Raw genomic sequence first — 16,789 nt, 5'->3', positions numbered from 1 at the left:
ACTATACTTGCATCAACTGAGAGCTGAGGGGTGCTCGGGTGAAATGGTCTACAGACCCTTTTTGAAGCTGGGCTTTGCCCTTGCCCAGCTAAGGCCGATTAGCCCTGTAGCGTGTGATAAGGCGACGACAGTGCCTATCGCGGGCAAGCGGGGCTGAAGAGTGCTGTACTCTTTGGTTTGCAGCGGTACCTAGCAGCCTACTAACCCTGTGTTGGGTAGTCTACCTACCTAGGTGCCGAGTAGTTAGACTAGCGTCTCCGCTGCTTGCTCCTGCCAGTAATAACCACAGATGCAGTGACGCCGCTTATCGTGCCTGCCGGTCGGTCCCCCCCCCTCTGGGAGAATGACGACCCCCTCCCCGTTCCAACGGATGTTGCATCCTTAGCGCAGAGGACCCCTGACCGGCGAAACGTCCAGGACCGTCGGCCCAGCCTTTGTTTTTGAGTCGCATCCATCAACATGACAAAACCTGGTTGCAACCGCTCGCGCCCATTGAACTCATTCCACAGAACCTCCACCCAGCAGATGCGAACAGACCACACGGCCCCATTCACACACAAGCCTGACAAGGTGGAATAAGAAGGCGGAACTCCCTCACCCACGCCATCCTCTGCGCTGATCAGCAGTCCTCCAACCGCCCCTGCCAGTCGCGTCAGCGGTGTATTCCATTGAGTCGTTGATGCGGCACTTGCATAAATTGCCCACAACCCAACCGAACGAGCTCGCTTCCCATCAGATGTCGATTCCTGCTCCGCATCCAAGTATCGACCCGACCACATTCCCATCAGAGACGAACGCTGCCATCCTAAACCGAGCACGATGATGGCCACCCCAAAGGGCGCCGGCTTCTCCCGCAACAGGCGCGTCACGACATACAGCAAGGCATTTGGGCGAAGGTCGCGGCCGGAGGAAAAGGGGAAAGACGGACGAAGTGTCACTGCTCCGCTCGAATCCAGCACCATCTGGGACTTCCAAGATGACGACGAGATTAGTAGCCCGGTCGTCACGTTGCCCAAGTCCAAATTCAAGCAATACGGTCGCAAGATCGAACAGCAGAAGACACGCCGCGTTGCTGAGGTCACCCCGAGACCAGCGCCGGTCGCGCAGGCAAAAGTCCTCCCAAATCCGAAGAGAAGGAGAACATCGCCCAGTCATGGAGATTCTCGAGGCTTTCGCGCGCGCGCTTACTCGACGCCACCGTCGCCGCCTCCTTCTCTTCCGTCACCACCTCACGAGGCCATGCCGCCACCAAAGACCGTCCCTAAAGCATCAAAACCAAGATCGATCTTGCGGGTCTCTTCCTCCGGCTCAGCCAAAGCAGCAACAAAGGAAACGACAATGAGAGACGCCCCCGCTAAGAGTGTGCCCTTCTCTCCAGCGATCCCGAAGAACCTCAAGACTTTGAGTATCAACAAAAACAGGAAAGAGTCCGTGCAGACGCAGATCCCCTTCCGACCAGGTCAAACCCCGCGCAACATTTCAGGAACCCGCCAAGAAAAGGCATCAACTTCCAAAGTAGTGAGCCCCACTATTGGTGACTCACAACGCCAGCATGGTTCTGCAACTCGAAAGCGAAAAAGGTTGATCGATGAGCTCGCGGCTCAGGCGGACGAGAGCTCGGATGAGGATGACGATCCGGTGGACTGGTCCCAGGCCTCGCGTCAGACACCCGAGCCACAGGATCTGCCAAATTTCCCTAGCACGCCGGAACCAAAGATCCCCAAAAGTTTTGGGCGTCCGGAGTCTGCAAAGAAGAGGACAGGCCCCAAAGTGACCTACAGTGCCCGCAGAACGCTTCTTGCCGAAGGCAGTTCAGCCGGTGGCCTGGAAACTGTCGACGAGGACGCGTGGTTGAAGGAGCCTATCCTTCCCACTGGCGGTTCTCAGTTCGACATGGATGATGACGACGACGACGAAACATACACAAAGGGTGCCGTGCGTAGCATACACGAGCTGCGACAGGCTGGCGCGAATAGCAGGTTTGCAGACGAGATCGAAGACTTGCTGGCGCGGATCGGCCGACCGAGCGGCAAGACCAGCTCCAGCAGGCGTAATGCCCTGGTCGAGCTGTCGCAGAAAATGTCAGACAAGAGCTTTGTCCGGAAGTTCCGTGACCACAACGGCGACAGGAGCCTCTTTGAGCAGGTCGGCAAAGAAACAGACATCATTGCTGGATATGCGCTTGTGGCTATCTTGACAACACTCCTGGCATCAACGGCATCAACCCATATCATGAGTCAGCTCCAGGGCCAGGGCCTGTCATTGCTTCTCAAACGACTCCTCACTATCCCTGCGGACATTCAACCGATTTCCAAGGACAGGACGAGCAACCTGTCAAGGAACGGACAGCAGGCCATGTCCAAGTTGAAGGCATCTCTTCTCATCCTCCCGATCTGGGAACCGACCACGCCTTTCATGCTGTCACCCAGAAGATTGGCTCTCAAGGCTCTGGAACTTATTGTTAAGCACTCCGGGCCGGTCGAGGGCGAACTCTTCTCTCCTGATGTGACAGACCAACTATTCTCGCTGTTGGCAGATGCGTCTGAGCCCGACTCTTGGAAATACCCGCGCACAGATGAATCTATAGACTTCCATTTGGCACTGTCGCTCTTGGAGTCTTACTCGGTCCAGGCCATGCAAACCGAGTCGAAGGACAGGTGGACTTTTAAGCACCTTCCCATCATTGCTGACACGCTTGGCACTACGCTCCGACGCAGCAATGGTCGTCTTGGTGAAGTTGGCCTCCTGGTCCTAAAGCTGACCCTCAACACCGCAAACAACAATCACGACGCTGCGACTGCGTTCATAGAGAAGGGAACTGTGCGAACGCTTGCCAATGCGCTGTGTGACACCTTTCAGACGGCGACGGCCGCGATCGATGATACGGACGTCTTCAACATCCATCTCGAATCGCTTCTGCTGATGTCGGGCGTCTTGATCAATTTCTCCGAGCACGATCGAAATACGGGCGGGGCTCTTCTGAGTGCCCAGGATGACAACGAGGCCCCGCTCAACAGGCTTGTTACGCTCTTCCTTAATCACCACGCAGCCACGTCCGAGGTAAGCTTGCTTCTAACAACGTGAACGGGTTGGTGCGAGATCTGAACTAATTTCTTTCACAGGCGGATTCGGTGGAGAAGACTCAGTTGAACGTCGCCTTCGGGTACCTGTCATTGCTGCTTGGGTACATGTCCCTGTACGAACCAGTGCGAAAGCGATTCAGCTCTATGCACAAAGCAGGGAATCTTGCGCCTTTACTGGAGTCGATACGCGAGTTCATCGCATATCACCGTATGACAGACGCTGCAATCGCGCAGGCCGGTGATGGCCAGGAATCTCAGTACTCGAGCTTCACGACGAAGCTGCAGGGTCTTGTGGAACGACTGGAAAGCTACGCATAAGCTCATAAGGGCGAAGAACGCTCGTGCAAATCGGAGGCACTTTACAAGCCCCTCCTCGTGTTGAGCATTGGTGTTAGTTAAGAAGGGAGGTACTTCGGCAGCAATGCCCAAAGGTATTGTACCTTGACCGGAATGCATTTTTGGCAGAGTGGGCTCGTTCACTTGAGAAAATAATACCCCTTTGGAGAATTGAGAGGCCGTTCAGTAGATTCACGGGAGGTTAATAGCTTGAGCGGTGTATGATGTTACGATGTTTATGATACACAGAAATGGTCTCTGGGTCTCGGAGGCATGTTTGATTGATAGAAAACCAGACACACAATACACCCAGAAACCTGTTGACTTTGACAATGGCTCTGAAATTGCCATCCCACAATGTCACTTCTACAGCCTGAAAGTAGTAACCACGGCTATGGCGGTTCCGGGGGTGGTTTTGACGTGAATAAGTCCCAGTGGCAAGAATTACGTATGCATGTAAGAATGCTCACACCCCGTGCAGGTGCAGGTCGAATTGCCTGGGTTAAAGCTGCCTATGTGGAATACACGAGAAGGCTGAGCAAGTGACAGGGACTTGTGCTCCATGAGTGCCAGAGCCCCTTTACCTTACAGCCCAACTCCCAAGTACCTAGATCCCTACCTACCTAGGTAGGTACTATTCACGCTAGGCGGTACCAAGGTGTCCCAAGCGCCCAAGTGTTCTAGAAGCTCAACCCATCCCTGGTGTGCCTGCCCGTTGTCCCCCCACTGTAGCATTCAATCGACGTAAGGTGCATTGGGGGGCAACAATCCTGCCGTCGCCCTTTCCTTCACTTTCACGCCGTCTTCCACACCCTCCCTCCGACAGCACCTCACCTCTTCCCAATACTCTTTCTTCTAGTCTGAATCGGGCTTCACACCCTATTCAGGCCACCAATTCATCTCTAGATAGCACCTAGAGGTGAAGACGATCCCAACAAGTATAGAACGGTCAAGTGTGGCATTGAGGACTGGAAGGACCTGAGTTACCTTCCCATTGGAGTGATGGCACCATCAAAGTCAAGGAAGGTCGCTATTGTCGGCAGCCGATCAGTTGGTAAGTCTTCCCGAGTCCCGGTTTTGCACTTTTATTCTCCCAACCCAACTGCTCGGTTATTGCCAATTCCTCGTGTCTTTTGTTTCACAGACGCGCTCGTTGCTGTCGGTTGTCACGCTGGACGCTCGCTGTCACATGCTTGCAACTGCGATTGGAGAACTGACGTGACAACACAGGCAAGTCTTCGCTTGCAGTCCAGTTCGTCGACGGCCACTTTGTTGAGAGCTACTACCCTACAATTGAAAACACCTTCAGCAAGGTCATCAAGTACAAAGGCCAGGAGTTCTCTACGGAGATCATCGACACCGCCGGCCAGGTGAGTCTTCCCAAATGCCCCACGCCTGCGCGCGCCCGGGAGGCTGACAAGGACCTTGACTGTGATACATAGGATGAGTACAGCATAATGAACAGCAAGCACTTTATCGGTATCCACGGCTACATGCTGGTCTATTCAGTTGCATCTCTCCAGTCCTTTGAGATGGTTCAAGTCATTCGTGAGAAGCTTCTCAACCACCTAGTAAGCTTGGCTTCCCTGCGTCCAGCCCCGTCCCCACCACCAACCCAAACAAACTCCCTTGCAAAGTGGTCATGACTTGGTTACCTACCACAGACAGACTGACTGTTATCACTACTTTACAGGGCGTCGAGTGGGTCCCTATCGTCATTGTAGGCAACAAGAGCGACCTCCGCCCCGAGCAGCGCCAGGTCAGCACCGATGACGGAAAGAAGCTGTCTGAGAAGTACAACTGCGCCTGGACTGAAGCCAGCGCTCGCTATAACGAGAACGTTGGCCGGGGCTTTGATCTCCTCATCGCACAGATCGAAAAGGCGCAGAACCCTAATGAGCCTCCAGCCGGCGGCAAGTGCCTGGTGATGTGAAGAGCAGTGACCGCATAGTTTGCGAGACTACGACGGCAATCGAGAGGGTGGTGCTGGGTGCACCATCAGAGCACCAGCTGGGATGCAAGGCTCTGTGCCAGGATGTTGAACATGGCCAAGCCGGTTGGTAATGGTTGGCGGAATACCGGTTGCCGTACATGTGCATGGCTTGAATACGTTATTGGAAAAAGGGTTTGGATTGCTGACATGGCTGACGACATTGATACCTATGAGGTTTGGCTTGCCAGGCCGAAAGATGTTTGAGTTCTCACTGTACGATGCGATGCGCACGACGTTGTCCAATGCATGGAAAGGGGACAAATCCTGCCTTTTGAGGCCTGTCTGAAGGGAGAGCTGTCTCTGATGCTGCCAACGGTTAGCCACGAACTGTTGCTACTCATGTTAGGGTAGAAATCAAAACCCAGTCTACCATCTCTTCACCCAGTGATTGCTCATGCTGCTGTGAACATGATCCAACATGGGAGGTTCCACGGTACCTTTCAGACAAAAGTCAACCATCTCCTACTCGTGTTCTGCCCGTGGTCCGCCCAGCAGCAGGTCCGAGGGTGGCTGTGGAACTAGGCAATGAAGGCTAGAGGGTGTGATAATTCCAGCAAGTTAGATTTGGAGATGTGACATGTCCCAAATGCATAGCCAGAAGCATAGCCAGAGTCAGGGGCAAGTCTGGCCGACTTAGTCACATTGGACTTGATTGTTGTGGCTAAGAGTCATCTTTCTCTCACCGGGAAAGTCTTAAGAAGCTCTCCTGCTTGCAATTATAATTGACCCCTCATTCCCCTCCAAGACTTCAGGTACCGAGGTACCTAAACATTCAGGACCAAGCACTGCAAGCCCACTCTGACTCAACAGAGATCAACCAATACTTTACCCAGCCAGTCGCTGACACCCTGCCCACCACAAGTACCCTGGTACAGCCCGCCTGTGAGCCGACAAAAGACCAGAACAGAACAAAACTTCAACCCAAATCGAGAGAGGCCGCGCAAACGGGCCTAGAAGAACAGCCCAGCATGCTTGACGTTAACGACTTCATTGCCGATCGCGGCGGAAACCCTGAGAAGATCAAGTGCGTCCTGCCCACCACTCTGACCTGAGTGTCGCTGTCGCCAGGAAGCACGTGGTTGACCTAGCATATGCAGGGAGTCACAACGCCGCCGTGGCGCTCCTGTCGAGATTGTCGACGAGATCATTACAGTATGGGATGACCACCGCAGGACGCTGTATGCTGCGACACAGCTCAATAGCAAGATCAACGAGACCCAGAAGGCAATTGGCCTGAGGAAGAAGGTTTGTCGCCCCCTAGCCCAACCCCACCTGCCCAATACCTCGGGGAGCACCACAGCTGATCAGTCTCCTGGCAGAACAAGGAGAATGCAGACGAGCTCCTCCAGGAGAAGGCGGCACTCGAGAAGTCCAAGAAAGAGCTCATCGACTCTGCTGCCGTGAAGGAGGCCGACCTGAAGGCGAAGCTGAACACCATCGGCAACATCGTGCACGATTCCGTTCCCGTTTCCAACGACGAGGCAAACAACGAGGTCATTCGGACATGGGCTCCCGAGGGCGTCGCTGTCGAGAAGAAGGACGTCCTGTCCCACCACGAGGTGCTCACCCGGATAGATGGGTATGACCCCGAGCGTGGAACCAAGGTCGTGGGCCACCGTGGCTACTTCCTCAAGAACTGGGGCACGTTCCTCAACCAAGCCCTGATCAACTACGGCCTGGAGTTCCTGATGAACAGGGGATACACCGCGCTGCAGGCCCCCCAATTCATGCTGAAGGGCATGATGGCCAAGACTGCCCAGCTCTCTGACTTCGATGATGAGCTGTACAAGGTCGTCGACGGAGAGCCCCAGAACGACAAGTACCTCATTGCCACCTCGGAGCAACCGATCTCGGCTTTCCATGCGGACGAGTGGCTGCAGAAGTCGGAACTGCCCCTGAAGTACGGTGGATACTCTACCTGTTACAGGCGAGAGGCTGGAGCACACGGCCGTGATGCTTGGGGCATCTTCCGGGTGCACGAGTTCACAAAGGTTGAGCAATTTGTGCTGACCGACCCTGAGAAGTCGTGGGAGATGTTTGACGAGATGATTGGCGCCTCCGAGGAGTTCTACAAGTCCCTCGGCCTGCCATATCAGATCGTTGCGATCGTCTCGGGTGCGCTGAACAATGCTGCCGCCAAGAAGTACGACCTGGAGGCATGGTTCCCATTCCAGGGCGAGTACAAGGAGCTTGTGTCTTGCTCCAACTGCACTGACTACCAGTCGCGGGGCCTGGAGATCAGGTTTGGCAACAAGAAGCAGACGGACATCAAGAAGACCTATGTCCACGCTCTCAACTCAACACTGTGTGCCACCACGCGTGCCATGTGCTGCATCCTGGAGAACTACCAGACTGAAGATGTAAGTTCTGAATCTCCATTTTGACTGCAAGGTTCTGATCTAACTCCTTTTGCAAGGGTCTGAAAGTACCGGAGCCACTGCGCAAGTACATGCCTGGCGCTCCCGAGTTCATTCCGTTCACCAAGGAGCTGCCCAAGGATTCTACTTCTCAGAAGCAGAAGGCAAAGGAGAACAAGGCCTCCAAGCCTAAGGATGCGGCAAAGGGTGCAGCTGGCGCTGCGGCTGGCGCTGTTGAGAAGGTGGCAGAGAAGCTGAAGGAAGCCTCTGTCTAGGTTCTGCTTTCATGAAGAAAAAAAAAGCCGACCAATTTGCGCCTATTTTGTAGGGCTGGCTGGCTGGCACATCCAAAGACTCCGGGTTTTGATTCAAGAAGGCCAAAGACAACACGGTTGAGACTATTGCTATGGTGTGAGCATTTGCTGTCTAGAGATACCTGCCTCGCATGAAAAATAAAAGAGGATGTGCAAGAGACCAAACTGAATCATAGAATGATCCGACTAGAACGCTCAAGCTGCGTGGTGCGAGGACCGTGTAGCCGTCCAACACTAGGTGGAGTGGGCTCAGGGGCAGTTTCCCTTTTCGGAATTGCCGCCCGTTGCACCTACCTCCCCTTTCTGGTACGCAGTGAGAGGCCCGGTTTGGTGACTGGAATGTCAACTCACAGAAGTGCATTGATGATTCGTAACAACCACTTGAGGCACTGCTTTTATGTTCGCATCAACCCGGAGACGTAGTCTGCGAGTGCATGTTTGGTCACAGTGGTCATGTGGCTGTGAACCTGTCAGAGTCGGACATGAATGCCTGACCCTATGAATAACCTGATGGCCCCAATCACGCATCAACACACTTCAGGCCGGCTTCATATTTGATCACAACTCCACATCTCAACCCTCTTGTTCTTTGATTTCCTGTGCCGAAAAGAAAGACGCAAACATGGCGGATTCATTAGTCTCAATGGAATGTCCATTCTGTGGGTGGACGAGCGAGTGGCGGGAAGAGTACGAGATGATGTTGGTACGTAGCCGACGCCCCAGGCATTCCAGCATCCTTTGAACCCACGGGAGTGGCGCTGACTCTCGACTCCAGCACATGGAAACCTACCATCCCGAGGACGGAAAGTCACCATTTGTTCCGGATGAGGGTCTCCCAAACCCAACGAACACGGCAGAGGACTCAGACGGAGCCGGCGATGCTTATGTCGAGTGTCCCCTTGACGGATGTACCGAAGTCCTGGTCAGGGACGAGCTGGACTATCACCTGGAGCTGCACTCGGACGAGGCAGAGGAGAACAATGTGGCTTCTCGCACACCAACACCAAAGCCGTCCGCGCCGCAGGCGCCGGAGGAGAGCCGCTCGACACCATCACCGCAGGAGGAGAGCAGCGACCCACCGTCCGACGAAACCTACGTCGAGATCCCAAAGTCTAAGCAACAGCGGGCTATCTCCGCCTGGAGGAACATGTTGGCCATGCCGAGCAAGCGCCGTCCTAAGAAGACGGACAGCACCGTTGGAAGCACGCCCTCCAAGGCCACCAACGGCGCCATCTCCAAGAAGGTGCCCGTCAAGCTTGGTAAGGCCGAGCTGGGTCGGTATCACAGCGAGCAGCGCATGCCGGACTGGCTTGTCTCTCACCTTCGAAAGTACGGACAGGCCGTCGGTCGGGACGTGATACCAGTGATAGCCCAGCTGTTGCAGCAATCACCCACAACGGAGTACGCGTATCTGTGCCACCCGTGCACGTGGCATGTGTCCAAGCTCCGCCGCGAGGGCGGGTTCTGTGGCTACAGGAACATCCAGGTGGTGAGCTCCTATATCATCGGGGCGAAATTCGAAGGATCCCACCACTTCAATGGCAAGTTGCCTTCGGTATTTGATATCCAAGACTATGTCGAGGCCGCATGGGACAAGGGCATCAACAAGCAGGGCAGGATCGAGACCGGCGGCATCATAGGGACACGAAAGTATATCGGTACGCCGGAGGCACAGGCCATGTTCGTTTCTCTGGGCATTGCGTGCGACGCGCAGGGCTTCAAGAACAAGCAGCAGCCGGGCAAGGCTGAGGCGCAGATGCTAGTGGCCGTGGAGAGGTACTTCCAGCAGGGCATATTCAACCCGGAAGAAAGAGTGCGGTGCACCACGCTCCCCCCCATATATTTCCAGCACGCCGGCCACTCGATGACCATCATCGGGATTGAGAAGCAGATGGACGGCGGGATCAACTTGCTCGTTTTCGACCCCATGTTCCGCGACTCCTCGGTCATCACGGAGAGGGTCGGTCAGAACTTCATATACAAGCATCCGGATCACGCCTTGAAGGCGTACCGGCGAGGCAGCAAGTACCTGAGGCGGTACAGGGAATTCGAGCTTCTGAGGTTGGTAACAAAAGAGACGAGAACCGTGGGCGGTCCGGCAGGTGCTGACTGACTTGACTCCCACACAGGCTGAGGCCCCCAATCGAGGCCGTCGGGGGAATGAATAAGGGCCATCCTTCTTTGTCCGCGTCGCTATGCACCACCGAGCACAGAGTTGACGGCGGCACCTACCTGGAACCGGAAATTTGAGTCGGACGGGTTGGGAAGCAGGGTAGAAGGGGAAAGGAACGGTGGAGGACTGATCGGTGCTGGAGACAGGAGAATGAGCATGAGCATGAGCATGAGCCTGGGAGTTCATTTTGCGCAGGGGAGGGTCCAGCTGGCTTGTTATAGCACACAGGATGGCGTTATCAGCACTGTAGACTGTCATTCTTAGAGAGCCTGTATGCTTCATTGCATGGATGGATCGTCTACGCAGGGTTTGTCTTAGACATATTCAATGTTACACCGTCTCAACGGCACATGCTTCTTCTTATCATGTCCTGTCCGTTCTGTACTGATTTCGCCTGTGGAGCCAGACTTCAGCCCAGAAGGCGGTCTTGAAGCTGTCCCATCCGTGAACCATCTCCCTGCGTGAATAAAGAGCTGTGGTCTCTTCTCACGTTCCGCACCAGTCAGCCTTCTCGGTCCCTCGTGACCGTACGCCCTCTCAGGATTGAAATGCCGATAACCTTCCTCCGTGATTTCACTTGGAGGTCTGCTCGGCGAACCAGGCCTGCAGCTTCTCCAGGGCCCGGCCGCGGTGAGAGATCTTGTTCTTCTCGATCTTGTCCATCTCGGCGTATCTTTTTATAGCGAGGTCAGCGGTCCGATTGTTTCTGCAGAGTGGCACAAACAGACGCGAGGGAGGGAGGGACGGAGGGACAGCTCAGACCGAGACCTCCCCTCCTCACGACCCCCGGGTTCCTTTCGACTTACGTCTGTCCCTCGTACTCAAAGATGGGGTCCCAACCGAAGTTGGCCGGCCCGCGCGCCGGCACGATCCTGCCCTGCGTGACGCCCTGGAACAGGATGGGCTCGTGGCCGGGGCCCTGCGAGAAGCCGAAGGTGCAGACCGCCTTGGCGCCCTTGTCCTCGTAGGCGGCGAGCAGGTTGTTGAGACCCTCGTGGCCTAGGTCCTTCATGAACCACTTGCTGTTAGGCGAGAGGATGTCAGCCAACTCAGTTCCACACAACACTTTTCCTTTTTTTTTTGGGCCTAACTCATGTGACAACAACATACATGTATGGTCCTGGCAGGCCCTTGAGCGCGTCGAAGCAGAGGCAGGTGTCCTCCACGAGCACGGGGCCGCCGACCTGGATGGGGTGTTTTCGGTCAGTGAGTCTGTCCTGCCTCGGCTGAGGTCTATGAAAATTCTTTACGAAGGGGAGAAGGGGCGCACCTGTTCTGCAGCACTCTTGCACTTTGCTATCGTGACCTCTTCCAGCGTGCCCTGAACCTCGATCAGGTCCAGCGCCTGGCTCCGGACCTCGATCGTGGGCTCCAGGATGGCCTTGACCTCGCCGAGCTTGTTCTTGTTGCCCGTGATGAAATTCACCACGTGAGTGGCTGACGTCGGTTTTTCGGTGGCCATGACAATCTGTTTGCTTTTCTCGCAAGAATCCAACACTTTGGTTTGTAAAATCGAGGCCTTAAAAATAAACAATCACAAAGATGTTGCGAAGGGGGCAGCTACTGCTTTCCGTTTATGTATCCATGTGTGTAAATGGCCCTCGCCGATTGAGTCAATCCGCTGGGGTCGGGGGCTAACGGTGGAACATGTTTTCGGCTTAATCGCATATCACCACTTACCGCCAGGGCATCGAGCCTGAAGTGAACATAAAGAGAGTCGTAAATAGAATCAATTAATCTCTAATTAGCATAGGCTGAGGCCTTTGGGCTGTCTTTCGGCGTATTGTTTTGTTAGCCATCGGTGAGCATGCGAAATACTCAGGTCGCCGTAATTCAAGAAAACCAAGACAGAAACCACTCTTGGTTGGCGCATTGTTCATGGGTATCATTGCATTTTAACTCGCCACTCCTAACGTCGGCCTGCGAAGCTCGAGGCCCGCACAACTGCTTCCTTCTCATCGATCCGCGTTGTCTTCCTTCCACTGCTTCAGCCACGCCTCGATGCGCTCAATGTTGGTCTCCATCTCCTCGGGCGTGTTGCTCTGGAGCTCCACCACGATTTCCTCGTCGTACGACTCCCGCGCCTCCTGGGACAGCACCTCCATGATTTCCGAGTCTATGTTCTCCTGGAGCTTCGCCTCTGGGTAATTCCTAGCAACACGCATTAGCACTTTGCTGAATGTTAAGCCTTGCACCTTGCTCCGCGTGCCCCCCTTCCTTGCCACTGAGTTTTCATGCAGCTCACAGGAAGGGCAGGGCGGGGGAGCCTCGCAAGCTCTGCATCAGCCGTAAATCCTCCAGACTCACCTCGCTTTCAACCCGGTCATAATGCACCGCCGAGTCCACCCTCAGCACAACAACGAGGTCGATCCAGCTCTTGGGGAACAGATCGCACGCGTGCCAGTCGATCATGCACCCTCCGGCCTTGCACTCGTCCTCAATAGCGTCAAGAAGCTACAGATGACCTCGTCAGCCACAACACCCTGCAGCTGTTCCCATCACCGCTGGCTGGTTTTGCTTCGGGCGCTCACCTTGTCCTCATCCACGATCCAGCTCTGATACTCATCGTCCCAGCCCTCGTGGCACTCCCTCCCCTTGACCACCTGGTTCACACTCAGGTGCTTCAGCCCCGTCTTCTCGGCCAGCACCTCGCAGTGGGTCGTCTTGCCTGTGCCAGGCGTGCCGGTGACGATGATATTTGGGAGGGACCTCGCCATGTTTGGTTCAGGCACTAACTATCCAGGCGGAAATGATATTGGGTCAGATAGAATTCAAAGTGCAAAATTGTGCCTCGTAAAGCGTGATTTACGTCAATATGAAAACAAGAATTGGGATTTTTGGTGTTTTGCGGCAGTATCGCTAAAAGTTGTTTTGTCAAGAGTTCGGTTTGTTGCAAATGATATCTTATATCCCAAAAGGCGCTGTGGAAAATTTCAGAGGATTTTGACCAGTTTGGTTTGGGGGGGGGGTTCTCAAGGGTAAGGGTATGCAGCGTTTTGGGCAGCTCCGTTTGGTCACTCCGTCTTGAGTTCCTCAACGAATCGTCGCAAAGGTTGATGGGGCAGCGACTCAGGCAGAGAGATGCCTCGTTGACCCAGCGCCGGAGATGTTCCACTCTGTTTCCAAGCTTAAACACTACTATACAAGGTTGGAAATGGTGCAGACAATTCACACATCGGACCGATTATGCTGAATAATGGACGGCGTTGAAGGACTCGTAATGCCCAGAGTTCAAGACTTTCGAAACCGCTCCTGACATGATTAACAAGATTTGGGCAGGAGGCTGTGATGTTCCAAATAATGACTTGTTTCCGGGATGAGCGGTCGACTACCTGACAAACGTACTTCTGTCAACGCCTTGCCCCGAAAAGCGCCGCCTGGGGACACTTGTCTACCCACAATGCGGCCGGTGTATGCTGGTGAAGATCATATTGGGACCCCGAAACAGCCACAATAAAAGCCCGGAATCCTCCTCTACCTCAAAGCGATCGGAGTGTAAAAATTTTCCACATCAATGTCCTCCTCTGTACTCGTCGCTGCCCTCCTTCCCTGCCCTTTCCTTTTGGCGCATGGACACGCAGAATTCACCAAGCCCCCCTTTGCGAATTATGGTCTAGAGGCGTAACCGATAGGCAAAACCGTAATGATCAACAAGGAAACTGCATGTGTCGTCGAAGACCTGAGACCATGTCAAGACTGCCGTAGAGACATTTCGTCGGCCGGGCGAGTTCCCATCGACTGGACCCCGAGGTGAGGTGATGCAAAATCCAAGAACCCGAAGCAGATCCTAAGCGACAAAAATCGAGACGCTTAGCTCTGCTTGCACTCCGCTGCCTCCTGTTTGGGCTTTGATCCGTCATCCTAAGAGTCGTGTTAGAGCACGGTCAACATGCATCGATAGGTGCTCAAGGGCCTTACGTCATCCTCGTCGGACTCCTCGTCCTCGTCACGGTCCTCGCTGAGGTCGTCCTCGTCGTCGTCATCCTCGAAGTCCTCCTCGTCGAAGTCCTCCTCATCCATCTCCTCGAAGGCGAGGGCCTCCCCGGTGAACCAGTCGATGGCGCGGGGGATCAGCTTCTCCTTGATGTCCTCACCGAGCTGGTAGTCGAGCTCGAGGCGCTCCTCAATGTCAGAGGCGGCGTCATCGTCCTCCTCGCTTGGTGCGTTGGGCGGGGAGAAGAAGTTGAAGAAAGACTCGGTGGGAACGGTCTTCTTGACGATACGCGTCTGTTTTGTGTCTGTTTGATTCGAGTCAGCTGCTTATGTCCAACAAGCGACGGCGACGTCTACAGGGACAGTGGCTTACTCTTGTTGCGCTGCTTCTTTTGCTCGACCCTTACTGTGAGGTCCTTACCCTCCTTCCAGTTAATCTTGTCGCCCTCGGCGTGGTCGTAGATGAAGTCGCCACCGTAGCCGGACTCGTTCTGGTAGAAGTAGGTCTTGGTGATGGTCTTGTTTGTGAAGTACTCGTTCTCGTCGAACTCGAAGATCAGGCGGAAGCCAGGCTTATCCAGGTACTCCATGCGGATGTCCGTCAGATGCTTCAGGGCACCCTCGTCACGGTCGGTGATCATCTCAGCGAGGGAGATCTGGTTCTTCATGGCGGACAGCCAGAACTCGGGGATACCCTTGACAGCCTCATTGGACTCGGCGGGCTTCTCGGCCTTGTCAGCAGCGCCGGTGGTCTCCTCGTCCTCATCCTCCTCGTCGTCTTCCTCGCCGGCCTCAATCTCCTGCTCTGTGGGCTCAGTGGTGCCATTGACGACGGCGGCACGCTTCTCGTACAGCGGGGTGAACTTCGCGAAGTACTTCTTCTCCAGCTGGAGGACCTCCTCCTGGAACTCGGCCTCGAGCTTGGAATGCTCCTTCTGGATACCCTTCAGGCCGGCGACGCGCTTCTTGACCTGGGTGGGTAAGGACTCGATGTAACCGGATGAGCGGCCAACGAGACTGCCGAGACGGCCTTGGATCATCTGAACGAGCTTTGGGTTCTGCGCGAAGATAGAGGCAGCCGCGGCACGGTCCAGGTCCTCTGTTGTGGCGAGGATATCAGCATTCTGGGTCACCACGGCCGACAGGGTTTCACGAGCGAGCGGAGCGCGGGGTACTACTAACCCTCCTTGATGCTATCAACGCCGGGTTGCTGGGCGTGCGATGAGATGGGAGCATTGTTGGCGGGGGTGTTCTGGGGGGTACTGCAGGTTTGAGGTTGTGCTGTCAGCGGCGGGCTCAGAGCTGGTGGGCTTTTTTTCCGCGGTTGTTGGTCGTGTTGACGGGAACGCGGGGAGAGCAGGCAAAGCGCCTGTGGCAAGTGGGACTGGGCGTCTGGGAACGGGGACTGGGGCTTTGAGAATGGCGCTGCAACTTACGGGGCCACGGCGATTTCAGGCCGCTTGTTCTTGATGGGCTCAGCCATTTTGGAGGTGGTTGCGATCTGGGAAACGAAGGGATGGGTATCTCGGAGAGACAAAGTGGTGATGGCTGTGGGAAAATATGGAGGGAGAAGGAGAAAAGCGGTGATCGATCGTAGCGCGAGGGAAGGGATTGAGGAAGGAGGTGGAGGGCCCGAGGGATGGGATGGTTGATTGCAAATTTTTGGAGACAGAGGGAAGGCGCTCCACCCCACTCTTTGGCTCTGGGCGGCTCTAATCGTTGGGCGGCGAATGGCTCGTTGAACACGTTTTTGTTGGCGAGCGAGGCGGCGAGGGAGTGAGTGACTGCGTGCGTGCGTGCGTGCAGCACCAAGTCTGCTTGCCGTGCCTTTCCTTGCCTTCACCTCAAACCACACACACACACACACACACACACACACACACACGCGCGCGCGCGCGCGCAACCAACCAACCCATGCAGTGCCCGTGGACCACACTACAGATACCGTTCGTTCGTTCGTTTGTTCGTCCGTCCGCCCGCCCGTCGACTAACTTTGACGACTTTGAAAAGTCTAGCCGCCTGGCACCCGCCCCCTTCGTGTTATCCCCATCGCCTATCGCCATCATTATCGCCACCACCCAGTTCACCATGAACCATCATCCACCATGTTAGGTAGTTCACGCCAGGACAGACATTCTGTCTTGCTCATGCATCCAAGCCCCGGTTGCACGGTGTCTGTTTTTTTTTTTTTTTTTGTGCAAAATAGCTTCGCTCACGATCATGCGGCCCAACGCCCACGGAAAATATAGCCCAATGGATCTAGTAAGTGCTGCATCCTGGAACCGTCTTACTACCGGGCGTCTCACATCATGCCGATTTATGCTCCGTAGCCCCGGACCGGCTACTGCTACCAGCAAGCATCGCAGGTCAACCGCCTGCTGCTGCTGGCAGAGTCGGCAGGAAGTCCAATCATGCCCAGGCGGGTGGGCGAGCAGGTGGATGACATCCCTCAGACGGCACTCCACGTTTTCATGCAGCAACACACTTTCTCACATCCTGACTGTTTTCAAATCCAATGCAACTGGGAGCTTACCTGCTCATAACGGTGGGGGGATGGCAAACCGCAGGTTTTGCCCTTCGTCTCTGCAAGTATGCTCGGG

At 55.0% G+C, this 16,789-nt stretch overlaps 7 protein-coding genes across 7 annotated transcripts; 4 read left to right on the top strand and 3 right to left on the bottom strand.

Moving 5' to 3' along the window:
• Positions 1 to 819: 819 nt before the first annotated feature.
• On the top strand, positions 820 to 3,401 carry INS49_005184 (uncharacterized protein; the record flags this gene model as incomplete). Its single annotated transcript, XM_043165971.1, has 2 exons — positions 820 to 3,060; positions 3,123 to 3,401. The coding sequence occupies 2 exons, from the start codon at positions 820 to 822 to the stop codon at positions 3,399 to 3,401; spliced, it is 2,520 nt and encodes an 839-aa protein (XP_043017448.1).
• A 375-nt stretch (positions 3,402 to 3,776) lies between these two features.
• On the top strand, positions 3,777 to 5,352 carry INS49_005183 (uncharacterized protein; the record flags this gene model as incomplete). Its single annotated transcript, XM_043165970.1, has 5 exons — positions 3,777 to 3,867; positions 4,330 to 4,473; positions 4,650 to 4,789; positions 4,862 to 4,990; positions 5,113 to 5,352. The coding sequence occupies 5 exons, from the start codon at positions 3,777 to 3,779 to the stop codon at positions 5,350 to 5,352; spliced, it is 744 nt and encodes a 247-aa protein (XP_043017447.1).
• Positions 5,353 to 6,380: 1,028 nt separating this feature from the next.
• Positions 6,381 to 8,044, top strand: INS49_005182 (uncharacterized protein; the record flags this gene model as incomplete). Its single annotated transcript, XM_043165969.1, has 4 exons — positions 6,381 to 6,436; positions 6,510 to 6,657; positions 6,732 to 7,772; positions 7,829 to 8,044. 4 exons carry the CDS (start codon positions 6,381 to 6,383, stop codon positions 8,042 to 8,044), a joined length of 1,461 nt encoding a protein of 486 aa, XP_043017446.1.
• A 661-nt stretch (positions 8,045 to 8,705) lies between these two features.
• Positions 8,706 to 10,333, top strand: INS49_005181 (uncharacterized protein; the record flags this gene model as incomplete). The annotated part of the gene is made up of 3 exons (XM_043165968.1): positions 8,706 to 8,786; positions 8,859 to 10,144; positions 10,213 to 10,333. The coding sequence occupies 3 exons, from the start codon at positions 8,706 to 8,708 to the stop codon at positions 10,331 to 10,333; spliced, it is 1,488 nt and encodes a 495-aa protein (XP_043017445.1).
• Positions 10,334 to 10,829: 496 nt separating this feature from the next.
• On the bottom strand, positions 10,830 to 11,718 carry INS49_005180 (uncharacterized protein; the record flags this gene model as incomplete). Its single annotated transcript, XM_043165967.1, has 4 exons — positions 10,830 to 10,929; positions 11,063 to 11,278; positions 11,367 to 11,440; positions 11,527 to 11,718. 4 exons carry the CDS (start codon positions 11,716 to 11,718, stop codon positions 10,830 to 10,832), a joined length of 582 nt encoding a protein of 193 aa, XP_043017444.1.
• A 493-nt stretch (positions 11,719 to 12,211) lies between these two features.
• On the bottom strand, positions 12,212 to 12,973 carry INS49_005179 (uncharacterized protein; the record flags this gene model as incomplete). Its single annotated transcript, XM_043165966.1, has 3 exons — positions 12,212 to 12,407; positions 12,502 to 12,710; positions 12,788 to 12,973. The coding sequence occupies 3 exons, from the start codon at positions 12,971 to 12,973 to the stop codon at positions 12,212 to 12,214; spliced, it is 591 nt and encodes a 196-aa protein (XP_043017443.1).
• A 1,093-nt stretch (positions 12,974 to 14,066) lies between these two features.
• INS49_005178 (uncharacterized protein) lies at positions 14,067 to 15,672 on the bottom strand (the record flags this gene model as incomplete). Its single annotated transcript, XM_043165965.1, has 5 exons — positions 14,067 to 14,117; positions 14,175 to 14,494; positions 14,563 to 15,288; positions 15,372 to 15,451; positions 15,626 to 15,672. The coding sequence occupies 5 exons, from the start codon at positions 15,670 to 15,672 to the stop codon at positions 14,067 to 14,069; spliced, it is 1,224 nt and encodes a 407-aa protein (XP_043017442.1).
• Positions 15,673 to 16,789: the final 1,117 nt, after the last annotated feature.

The sequence above is a fragment of the Diaporthe citri genome, assembly GCF_014595645.1.
Source record: "Diaporthe citri strain NFHF-8-4 chromosome Unknown scaffold_15, whole genome shotgun sequence".
Classification (NCBI taxonomy): Eukaryota; Fungi; Ascomycota; class Sordariomycetes; order Diaporthales; family Diaporthaceae; genus Diaporthe; species Diaporthe citri.
The sequence above is the reverse complement of the archived record's forward strand: the minus strand, read 5'-3'. Positions and strand labels throughout refer to the sequence as shown.